The sequence below is a fragment of the Rhinoderma darwinii genome, chromosome 11 (genome assembly GCF_050947455.1).
Source record: "Rhinoderma darwinii isolate aRhiDar2 chromosome 11, aRhiDar2.hap1, whole genome shotgun sequence".
Classification (NCBI taxonomy): Eukaryota; Metazoa; Chordata; class Amphibia; order Anura; family Rhinodermatidae; genus Rhinoderma; species Rhinoderma darwinii.
The window spans coordinates 39741977-39754013 of NC_134697.1; the positions used below are offsets into that span (position 1 = coordinate 39741977).

A 12037-nucleotide genomic window follows, 5' to 3' on the forward strand; every position below is an offset into this window, starting at 1 on the left:
TCACAAGGAGTCCCCCTACTGGGAGCTCCAGCGATCAGCTGTAATCTGTGGAGAAACCATTTCATTTCCCTGCAATGCAACCTCAGGCAAAATTAAGCATTACACAGTAGTGCCCATTCAAATCAATGGGTTGCCTGTGTTATGCAGGACAGGTCCACCAAAGAGAGAGATGCTCTTTGTAGTGGCTCTCCACTCTGGCCAATAGAGGAGGCTCCTGAAACAAGGACCCCCTCTATTAACTCAGAATTCCCTAATATGGTATATGGAATTAGGTTTTCTAAAGTGGACAACCATAGGACATAGGAAAAAAAAAAAAAAAGTTTAAAAAGTCTGTGTCATTTGCAGGTGTTATCCTTAGAATTTGGTAACGATCCCTACCGTATATATACTTTTTACCCACACCAACCAGATACTAGTTTTCTTTGTCCGACTTGCATCAGACTCATAATAACCTACATGAACACAGGGTAGTGAATTTAGCCTTCTCCCTTGTGAAACATTTGGCCTTTGATGAATTCTGAATTTGTCACCCGAATTTACTTTCACTCCAGCACCAGCGAGGAGGCAAAAAAAACCAAACAAAGAACAAGGATATGCCAGACATATAGCAAAATGTATTGAGCGGTGTGCCATATAGTTATATACGTCTGTTGATTGGCTCAATGTAATAAAAAAACACTATTCAAGCATCGGGCATCCAAACGGTCCCCTGGAAGACGTAGGAGGAATGAAAGTCCCGATTCTTTGTCCCCCTCTCCTCATTTAAATAAACATGTCTGCTCGACTTAGCAGAGTACGAAAAGTAGTTGTTGGCTGAACAGCGCTTGGCTGACGAGTATCTCGTGTAGAGTCAGCTCAAAGGGGTTGTCTCATTGGACACAAAGCCTTTTAATATTAAGGCCATATTGGTCTGGTCCCTGGCAAACAGCCGATTTTGCCATGGGAAGCCTTCTCTGACCAGACAGGTCCATAGAGGGACCCCCTTTATAATGTCAACATGTCTTAATTTAAGTACAAGAGATCACATATAGGCTGGATAGTCCAGAGTAAGTACTTTTCAACTACAGTTGTACCTGCATAGTTTCTCCCACTATTTGAATCCTATAAGCACGTGTGCCAAGAAGTTGATAATGTAATGAATTATGACACAACAGTTGAGAAAGAATACAGACCCAAAAAATGTAGGCGTTGTCTCAACTAGACAACACCGTTCCATTTGCCCTATTAGTGCCTATGGACAGTAGAGTGGGTTCCACATGCACACGACCGCATTGGTTTTGCGGTCCACCAAACCACGTGTCTGTTGCAGTCCATTGGACCGCAACAAACCTTTATTGTGCATCCGTGTGTCATCAAAACTCACGGATCCACAACAATTCACCAGTATTGGTGAATCTGCATATCCAGCCCCTACACGGATCCGAGTAAACGACGGTTGTGTGCATGGAGCCATAGAAATGAATTAAGTCCCAAATTTATCTGCAAAAATGCAGATAAATTTCGTCCGAAAAAGCACAGTCGTGTACATGAGGCCTAAACCAGTGCAAAGTTCCTATAAAGATTGTATCGATCACTATTTGCTGCTGCCGGACAAGAAATCCATTATTAGCAAGTTCAAGCTAAAGGTTCATTAACAGAAAGCAATTATTGTTCAGATGCGAATTACTCCGCGTGTAAGAATAATTGCTTTGTGTAAATAAGCAACGAGCGATAAACATTCATCATTAAAACGGATTGATCATACATGAGAATTGAATTATTTCCCATAAAAGTTCTGGATGCTTGACTGCTAATAAACATTTCAACTGGCTCCTGGGGTGGTCTAAAAGCCATGTTCACACCTGGAGGATTTGGTGCAGATTTTCGGTACGGACTCTGCACCAAAACTATGCAACAAAGAACATATGTCTGAATGGGGTTTTCAAAAGCCCATTTACACAGAACAGAAAAAAAACAAGCGTGCATATTATGTTGCAACACAAAAGGATGAGACCTGCAGCGAAATCTACACATAAGGGTGTGTTCACATATATCACTTGCATCAGCATCAGGTTTTCTTTGTCTCTCAAGAGATTACAACTGATGCAAAAACTCATGCAAAAATGTATCAGTTGCCATCAGGCTTTTTCACAATTTTTACCACAAAACCATCAGTTCTCATCGGTTGTCGTTAGTTGTCATCCGTTTTTACCACAATGGTCCACCCAAAAGGTGGTCTAGGGTCTGAAAATGTGCCAATTTTATCAGAGTGGTGCATAGCTTGTGACAGGTTGGATACACGATAGATTATATACATGTTTTGTACTTGTCATTTCACAAAACTTGACATGATCCTGGCATGTCAGGGCTCTCCTCCTCTGCTCCGGCCCCGGCGCTACACTGAAGTCTGACACACACATTATAATCTCACGTGTGTCGTATTCAGCGCAGCGCCGAGAGGAAGAGCCCAGAAGGCAGCTGCTGTCCATTCATCTCAGATCTTCGAAGCAGCCTTGTGAACCTGCAAAGACGTCAAACACTAGCCCTAACTTCAGGGAGTAGCTCGTTTTTGGCACATTTACAGCTACCTAATCCCACCCCACACCACGCAGGGATTTCTGTTGCTTCTATTCACACAAGAAGGTCTGGGTGTCGGCTGTTAAAAACTCCCATCTCAGTCCGTTTTTGACGACCGTTTTGCATCTATTCTGTGTAGGTGTTCCCATTTTTGACGGCCGATTGTGACCCGTTTTATGAACTTCATGTTTAGACAGTACGATTTGAATTTCATATGTAGATAATGCCAGTGCCCTCTGTAGATAATGCCACAATGCCCTCTGTAAAGAGCCACACCCCCTGTAGATATTTCCACACCCCCCCTGTATAGTACCAGTGCTCTCTGTAGATAGCGCCACAGTGCCCCCGGTGTATAGTACCACAGTGCCCCCTGTATATAGCGCAACACAGTCCCCTGTAGATAGCGGCACTAACGCCCTCCTGTAGTAAGTGCCACTCATGCCCCTCTGTAAATAGTACCACCAACCGCCCCTACTTATATGGACAGTGAACGGAGTTCCCGGCCAGATCGTTGGCAACGCTCTGGCAGAGGATTCCCTCCAGGAGCCCCCAACGTCACAGTGCATATTTGGACAGTGACATCAGGGGTTCCCTCTAGAAGTGGAATCCCCTGCCAGAGCATCGGCATCTCCCTGGCCAGGGTTTCTGCACCTAGAGGTAGCTACAGTGGTGCTATCTACTGGGGGGGGGGGAGCATGGGTGACACTTACTTCTGCTCCCCGGCCAGAGCGTCGGCAGTGCTTTGGCCAGGGATTCCCACTCCGTGTGCTGCCGGAAGGTGGATGTGGCAGCACCCAGCGTTGAACTTGCTGAACAATATATCAAATAGGATATGGTGCCGGACCTCCCAGAGAGCCGGACACAAAAACACTGCAGGTAACTTTTTGGGGCTGGCGCCATAACTTATGTCCCATGTGCCAGAACAGATCCCATAGAAAGCTATGGGATCCATTCTAGCATCAGCTTCCCTCTGGCTTTTCTGTAACACGACGGAGGAAAACCGAAAGGGACAACGCACACATGTGAACGGCCCCTTACACATGCATATTCTTTCGCCACGTCTGAACATACCCAGTTTACTGTAATTTGTCCAGCCCGGCTCTGAGGTGTATGCTCAGCGAAAGGCGCTGTGCACGCTGGTAGGGCATTAAATTTAGCGTGTACATCGGGAAAATACCTACCTTACACACTAAACAGGTCTATAAGGCTCCATTAGCCCGACGAAGGCCAAAAGAGCTCCCGTATAACTTTTTTTTTTTATGAGGATGGAATAGCTAACTAGAATACTTTTTTTATTGTGCCCAAACATGTAAAAAAAGAGACTGCACTGTGTTTTTTTTTGTTTTTTTTAACATGGTAGTCTTAGGGTGACATATAGCACTGTATGCCAAACGTCACGCAAATACGCTTAATCTATACGTCATGGGCTTTTCAATCGCCTTTTTTGACGCATAAGTTAAACAGTCCATGGGCGATGTAATAGTCATTATAGTCTATGGGCGACATTTGCGTTAAACGGATGCCTAAGGGTCAGTTCACACAGTTTTTTGGTGCCGATTTTGACGTGGAGACCACGTCTGAATCATCGCCTAAAAATGGCTGAACTCGCCTCCAATTGATTTCAATGGGAAACAGATGTGATTTTTTTGGCCGCTCGTGGGAAAAACACCAGAATGTTATTTTTTGCCGTGATTTCCACCTCTGACCACCCACTGAAATCAATAGGCAGAGAAAAACCCTCAGTGCTAGTTTCTAAAAGTTTTATGCCCACATGCTGTGGCACAACACGCTGCGAGAAATGCGGAAAGAAACGCATTATAACGCTGGCAGTTTAAAATTCTACAGGAATTTTGAGGCAGATTTTTTTTGCCTACAAAAAAACTCAGTGTAAACAGGACCTAACAGTGGCATCCGTTACCGATAGACTATAATAGTATTTATTTAATGTATACATTATGATCTGGGTGATGAGAGTTCACGATGTAAACGTTTAACTTATACCATTAAACTCAATGGTGAGATGCCACTATTAACGCATCAGTCTCAGCCTACGTTTAACGTATACGTCGAGAGCATTTCCCTGGTTATGCGATGTACACAGAGCCTTAAACATGAGTATTGAAGGACAATTTTCTGCTTTAACCCCTTAATGACCAGCCTGTTTTAGGCCTTCATGACAAGCTATTTTTTACGTCTTTCCATCGTCGCATCCCAAAGATGTTGTCTTCAGACGCAGGGATGAAGGACCTGTGGGCGGAAGTGACGTCACAGCGCGGTCTCGCGAGATCACGCTGCTCAGTGAATCTAGCTTGGGTGTAACGCAGAGAGGTGTATGATGCGGATTGGCCAGCGTCATACACCTCTTTGTAATACGCCCACTTGGTTGAAAATTAAAAAACGCCCAGTTGGGCATTAAGGACCTAATTTGCATAAATGTTCTAAACGCCATAACTTTGTTAAAAAACATCGTTTTTAAAATAAAAACACATTGCTAGTAACTACATTCCAGCGCCGATAAACTGATGTAGGAGATAGAGCATTTTTATTCTGGTGACCGAGCCTCTTTAAATAACATAATAGCTTTATAGTTGGAGTCATTATGGACACGGCGATACCAAATATGTGTAACGCTTTTTTTTTTTTTTCATAATAAAGCATTTTGTAAGGGAAAAAGCGGGTTTTTCATTTTTTTTCCTTTGCGGATTTTATTTTTCTTTATTAAACTTTATTAGTCCCACTAGGGGACTTTACTATGCGATCGTTTGATCGCTTTTATAATACACAGCAATACTTTTGTATTGCAATGTATTATTGCCTGTCAGTGTAAACCGGACAGGCACCTGCTAGGTCATGCCTCTGGCATGGCCTAGCAGGTATTAACTAGAGGCAGATCTGGGGGCCTTCCAAAGGCCCCGGCTGCCATAAAAAGCACAGACACCCTGCGATCGCATGCAGGGTGCCGGTGGGGCAAGAGGGAGCTATTGAGCGCCGCATCGAAGGGGTTAAACGGGCGGATTTCGATCTGCCCAATCAAGCGGCGCTGCTCAAAGCCCTCAGCTACCGGAGGTAGCTGAGAGCATGGAGTTTCTCCTTTTCACGGCGCCAATTATTTATTCTGATGCAGCGCCGTGAAAAGGCATATATATCAGAATAAAGCCAGTTAGTGGCCGCTGTGAAAAGGCGTATTGGCGGCCACTAACGGGCTAAAAGAAAATGCCCCGACAGTGCAGTTGTGAATGGTTCAGGCTGGGTTCCCACATATCATTTTGATATTTTTTTTACGCTAAAACTGTAAGTGGATAAAAATGAGAATTCAAAGCGGAAGATACATGAAAACTAACAGAAAAATTTATGTTGCCCATAGAAACCAATCACAAGACAGCTTTCATTTTTCAAGAGCACTATAAGAAATGCAGGTTGTGCTGTGATTGGTTGCTATGGGAAACAAAGACAGCTCTGGTTTTAGGCAGTTTTCTGAATATCCTTCGAAGTCTTTCCTTCTTCACTGGAGAGGAGCGAATTTACCGAAATTGGATACAGTCCTAGAAGACATCAGTCAAAGGGGTGATCGGGGGACTTGTGATTCCACCCCTAAAAGAAAAATACCATACTCACCACTTCCCCTGTAGTGACGCGTCCCTGCAGGCCTCCTGAGAACGTTGTTTTGTCTCATGTGACCACTGCTGCGATGCGTCCCTGGTGGCCTCCTGAGATAATGTTGTTTTGCCCCACGTGACAAAAACAATGTCATCCCAGGAGACCGCCAGTGACATGTCGCAGTAGTAGTCACATGGGACAAAACTCTCATCTTAGGGACGAGTAGCTACGGGAGTATGTTTTTTTTTTTTTAATCTCTTTCATTTTCTCATCTGTAAAAAAATTAGCGTCAGCCGCCATTTTGCCAATTCATGCACCACGAACATCAAAAGTTTAGGATTTTGGCAAATCCGAAACTTTTGGAGAACTTGGATCGAATCAGATTAGCTTAGAAATTGATGCGCTCATCTCTATTTATGTCGTCCGTGTTTGTCGGACTTTAATAGGCAAGTCTGATACGCAAAAATGAACCAGAATAAGACTTGGCGGTAAGTTTCACAAAACAGACACGGTCCATGAAAAAACCCGTGCGGATAGCCCCATTGAATTGCATGGGTCATGTGCTGTCAGTTATTTAAACAGACAGCACACAGACATGAAATACGTTTGTGTGAATAAGGGCTTATACCAACGTCTGCTGGACCAAGACCATCAACTAATTGTAGAGCTGCACAAAGGTCAAGCTAAGCTGCAATTTGCGTTGCCCCAGCATGGCAGCGCACTGGGCGTAACTTTGTCAAGACACATCATGTGTGCGTGAAGTCATTGTCAAGGCCGGGCATGAAAAACAATTAGGGCATCTTCACACGCTAAACAAAAACCGGCTGTAAAATACGGAGCGGTTTTCAAGGGAAAACAGCCTTTGATTTTCAGCAGTTTTCTAAGCATCAAGCGTTTTTTGGCGGCTGTTTTTGGAAAGGTTGCAGTGGATGTAACGTGTCACCTTTAACCCCTTAATGACCAGCCTATTTTGGACCTTAATGACCAGGCTATTTTTTACGTTTTTCCATCGTCGCATTCCAAGAGCTATAACTTTTATTTTTGCGTCGACATAGCTGTATAAGGTCTTGCTTTTTGCGTGACAAGTTGTATTTTTTAATAGCACCATTTTAAGGTACATATTATTTATTGATTAACTTTTATTAACTTTTTTTTGGGGGGGAATAGAAAAAAAATCTGAAATTTCGCCACTTTTTTGCGTCCTAAATCTACGCCGTTTACCGTGTGATATAAATAACACAATAACTTTATTCAGCGGGTTGTTACGATTGCAACGATACCAAATTTGTATAGTTTTTGTATGTTTGACTACTTTTACACAGTAAAAATGCTTTTTTTTCAAAATTATTTGTTTTTGTGTCTCCATATTTGAAGAGCCGTAACGTTTTTATTTTTTCACCGATGCAGTTGTATGAGGGCTTTTTTTTTGCGGGAAGACTTGTAGTTTTTATTGGTACCATTTTGGAGTAGATGCAACATTTTGATCACTTTTTAATCACATTTTTTTAAAGTCAGGATTCACAGAAAACAGCAATTTTTCCATAGTTTTTTATTATTTTTTTACAGCGTTCACCGTGCGGGTTAAGTAATGTAATAGATTTATAGTCGGGGTCGTTACAGACGCGGCGATACCAAATATGTGTAACTTTTTAACTATTTTGGTTTTTTAATAGTAAAGCATTTTGTAAGGGGAAAAAGTGGGTTTTTCTTTTTATTAACTTTATTAAACTTTTTTTTTCACTAGTCCCACTAGGGGACTTCACTATGCGATCCTCCGATCGTTATTATAATACGCTGCAATACTTTTGTATTGCAGTGTATTATGCCAGTCCGTTTAACACGGACAGGCATCTGCTAGGTCATGCCTCCGGCATGATCTAGCAGGCATTCATTACAGGCAGACCTGGGGGCCTTTATTAGGCCCCCGGCTGCCATTGGAGACACAGACACTCGGCGATCGTATCGCCGGGTGTCGGTGGGAGGGAGCTCCCTCACTCTCTCCAAAACCACTCAGATGCGGTGCACGCTATTGAGCACCGCATCCGAGGGGTTAAACGGGTGAGATCGATACTAATATCGATCTCACCTGGCAGAGCAGGGACGCCTCCAGCCCTCAGGCAGCTGAGAGCAGGTTGATCTGACAGTTCCCTGCTCCGTTTAATTATTCCGATGCCGCGACGTAAAAAGTCTATGGCATCGGAATAAGGCCCGTTAGTGGCCGACGTAAAAACACTATGGGCCGTTCACTAACGGGTTAAGTATTATAGAAAAGTATATTATTTTTTTTGCCAAATATGAAAATGTTTTCTACTAACAAAAACAAAACCATCTTTTTTTTTTTCAAGAAAAATACATTTATAGTATATTCATATAATTTGTGAAATGTAGTAACAGAACAGAATTCAACATGTGTCTTCAATACAATTAAACATGGGAGAATATAGTTGTAATTCTTAACGTAAAACAGCCACATGGATCATACAAAGTGTAATAGTGCCGGACAGGTTCAATAAGCACATTTTAATCACTACTCAGCTTTAAGGCCCATTAGCAAGGTTGACCGTTCAATAGATCTCTTTTTCTTAATACATGTTACCCTAAGACTTATAAATACTATACATTAGAGAAGGACAGAGGCAGTAATAATGTCAATTCCACGATTCCTATACTTGTCATTTAAATAAAAACGTAGTAGTGGTCGACAATGGCGGCAGACTTCATGGTTATACGTATAACAGTATGTATACACGTACACCATCCATTATACAGTGGACTTCATGAAGGACAATACAAAGGAAACGGATGAGGAATGTTACTTCTTAAAAGGATACTGTCAGTCAATAGACCTTTTGAGTAAAAAATCTCTCCCCCCTCCGCAAGAGGGAATTCATCCTGAGACGATGCATATTGAGAAATGGGCTCATTCCGTTTTTTTTCCCCATCTTAAAACCAGACACTAAACCTACATGACAGGAAAAGCCCTGGAAGTGAGATACTGCACGTTTTAGGGGCTGCTGTAGAAAACATGGCCATGCTGCTATTTATAGTGGGGTCCGTACATCACAGTTCTATAATTAAACAAACTGCAGGGATCTGGTAGTGAAATCTGGATCAACACACCACGTCCTGGCCTAGTAAACAAACCAAACAGGCTGCAATATTCACGCATAGATCAGGAGTCTGAAAATGAAGGCTCTCTAGCTGTTGTGACACTACAACTCCCAGCATGCTTTGACAGCTGCATATTTAAAGGGAACCGGTCAGCAGTTTTGAGGTCTCAAAACTACTGACAATGTGATATAGAGAGGGAAGGCATTTTAAACGTAACTTTTTAAAGTTGCCGATCGCAAGTGCCACTGAGGCGGGACTTGATGTACCACTGCACATTGCAAGCCCCGCCCTGGACTGCTCTAGCGGTTTCCTGATTGACCGCTTGAGCTGTCACTCAAAACAGAGTGGCACTTGAGACTGCCACATGAGGGGAATAAAACATGTTTTTTGGTCCTTCAACATGTTAATTGCATGACTGAGAAAAAAAAAGCTACGTTTAGGATGCCCTCTCCCCACTACATCATCCTGTCATCAGTCAAGGCCTCAAAACTGCTGATCGGTTCCTTTAAAGTGGCTACCTTGCTGTTGTGGAACTACAGCACTCGGTATGTTGGGAGTTGTAGTCTTACCAGATCACTGATCTAGTGTTTTTATGCAGAGGGAAAAAACAAAACAGGAGAGCGCAAATAATTTTCTCCCTTATGTACAGCCGTATTATTTGGTAGCGTCAGCTAGAGCAGATGTAAACTATAAACACATTGAATAAATAACAGCGAAGGAATCACTGCTCCGAATCATAATTAACACCATTGGATCGCAGCCTTGGGTACAAAGTATGGTAGGAAAACGCAGGTGGTGCTGCTGCAGGTTGGCGTTTCCACGCATGGGGTGGTATAGGATGAGGGGGCAGGCTGGCAGCCTCCATATTGTCAGTCAGTAGCATCTCCTGAACCTCTATGTAATTTGGCAGTAGAGAACAATACACATTGAAGCCCAAAGTTCTTGAAGATGTATAGGCTGCGGGGTCATCCGCCATTTTTAAAAAGATAAGGCAGTCACGAGGAAAGCGCTCATAATAATCTTCCTGTCTGTGGTAAATGTAACGGACAAACAATCCAATAGCGATGACAAATAAAATCACAACGTTCGCCTGATTGGCCGCAGAGCTTTGATCTATCATAAAATGCGTCCATTTTTTTAACGAAAGAATTTCAACATATGTGATTATTTCCGTACCACAGACATTACAATAATCATGAAGTGGGGCCTGGTCATAGAACAACCGCTACATATACAGCCAGCTTCAAAGATGGCGAACGACCCCTCCATTACCAAAGAGGTTCTGCAGCTGCACCCAACAGTTTCACAATGACTTCCAGTAGTAAGAGCATCTCAGAGGGGCAGTGAGCAGCCTGCCCCTGGTGGCAGTGAACAAAGAGGCCTGACCCTCGCTCTACCGATGACTGACCATTTTCCCTTCTTTGGGGGTGTGGGTTATTAGTGGGGGCCCATACTGGCAGGGGCCCTTTGTGGGTGACTAGATGAGGTGGGGGTCCTGTAGATCCTATAGAGATTGGAGGTAGATGGCTCAGACAGACACTTTTGGCCCCGGGTAGGGCTCCCCCCCGCACCAGAAATCATCGGGTTGCGGGATTTCCAGCAGCCACACCTCCCGGGGGTGAACACCGGAGGCCTCGGCGCCGCCGTCTCCAGACTGCTCTGAGGAGGCGGAGGACGGGGCCTGCGTTGGCGGCAGCGGCTTATAGTAATGACAGTCCCGTCCATCGTCCGGGTCATAGGGGGGAGCCAAGATGTCCAGGAAAGCGGCGGGCCCATCCACGGCGCTGATCTGGTGCAGGTTGTCCCGGTGCGGGCTTAGCAGGCAGGGCGGGCAGGTATCGCTGTACTCCCCGGTGGAGCGCAGCACAGCCCGGACCAAGGAGCCGTTATTTCCGGGGGGCTGGGGCTCCATCTTGTCGAAACCGCTGATGCGCACTTTACCGTAAAGCACCTTGAGCATCCCGTGCATCCCCGGGTGGTCGTGCAGCGGGATGCTGGAGCCGCCCTTCAAGAGGAATACCCCCATGCTGAAGCCGTCCGACTCACAGATGTGCATGTAGGTAACGGGCGGGTTTTGCGGTACGGAGATCGGGGTCTGAGCGCTTTTCCGCGGACGAATCTTTAAGTCCTCGGCCCGGATCTCGCTCACTAGTTTCCTCAGCTGCGTCACATTCTCCGCGAAACCCTTCCCGTCCCCGCTACTGCCAGCACCGCGAAACGTCAGCCGGGCCTGGCGAGCGATCTTCTGGATCAGTGAGTTCATCTCGTCCCTCGGCATCTCCCTCCTGCTGGCGTCTAACAGCTACGGCTCCCTCCTGACGGTGCCGGGAGTAAGGACATTACCCGATGATCGCGATCTCTCCTGTCGCTACTCCCCGCTCTTCTCCCTCATGAGCGCCGGGTCGATCCGCCACCCATTCATGCAAATAGTGTCCACACGTCTCCCCCCGGTCACAGCGCTCACATACATTGCCGCACAGGATTATGGGGCTTGTAGTCCAGGCCGAGCATAGGTCCTGTTATTTTCTTTATGTAACAAATGACATAAGTGTGATGTGGCCAGTGTGCGCGGAAACACATCTGTATGTATTGCGGTTTATAGGCCATGGCTCCTGGGGGGCTTTTTAAGAGGAAAACAAGTAACTGGGAAGTTTTACTAGGACTTCAAATCCCCTAATGCCTAGCGGCGAGGATTACGTGCAGGCGGCTGTGTGATAGGTCACGCTGGGAGGGTCGGTTTAAATGATTTGTGCTGAAGTCCATTGACTTTGAC

General features: G+C 44.8%; 1 protein-coding gene across 1 annotated transcript; it reads right to left on the reverse strand.

Moving 5' to 3' along the window:
* Positions 1-8478: 8478 nt before the first annotated feature.
* On the reverse strand, positions 8479-11801 carry ADO (2-aminoethanethiol dioxygenase). The gene has a single exon (XM_075841138.1). The coding sequence runs from the start codon at positions 11540-11542 to the stop codon at positions 10793-10795; it is 750 nt and encodes a 249-aa protein (XP_075697253.1). The 5' UTR covers positions 11543-11801; the 3' UTR covers positions 8479-10792.
* Between the last annotated feature and the right edge of the window lie 236 nt (positions 11802-12037).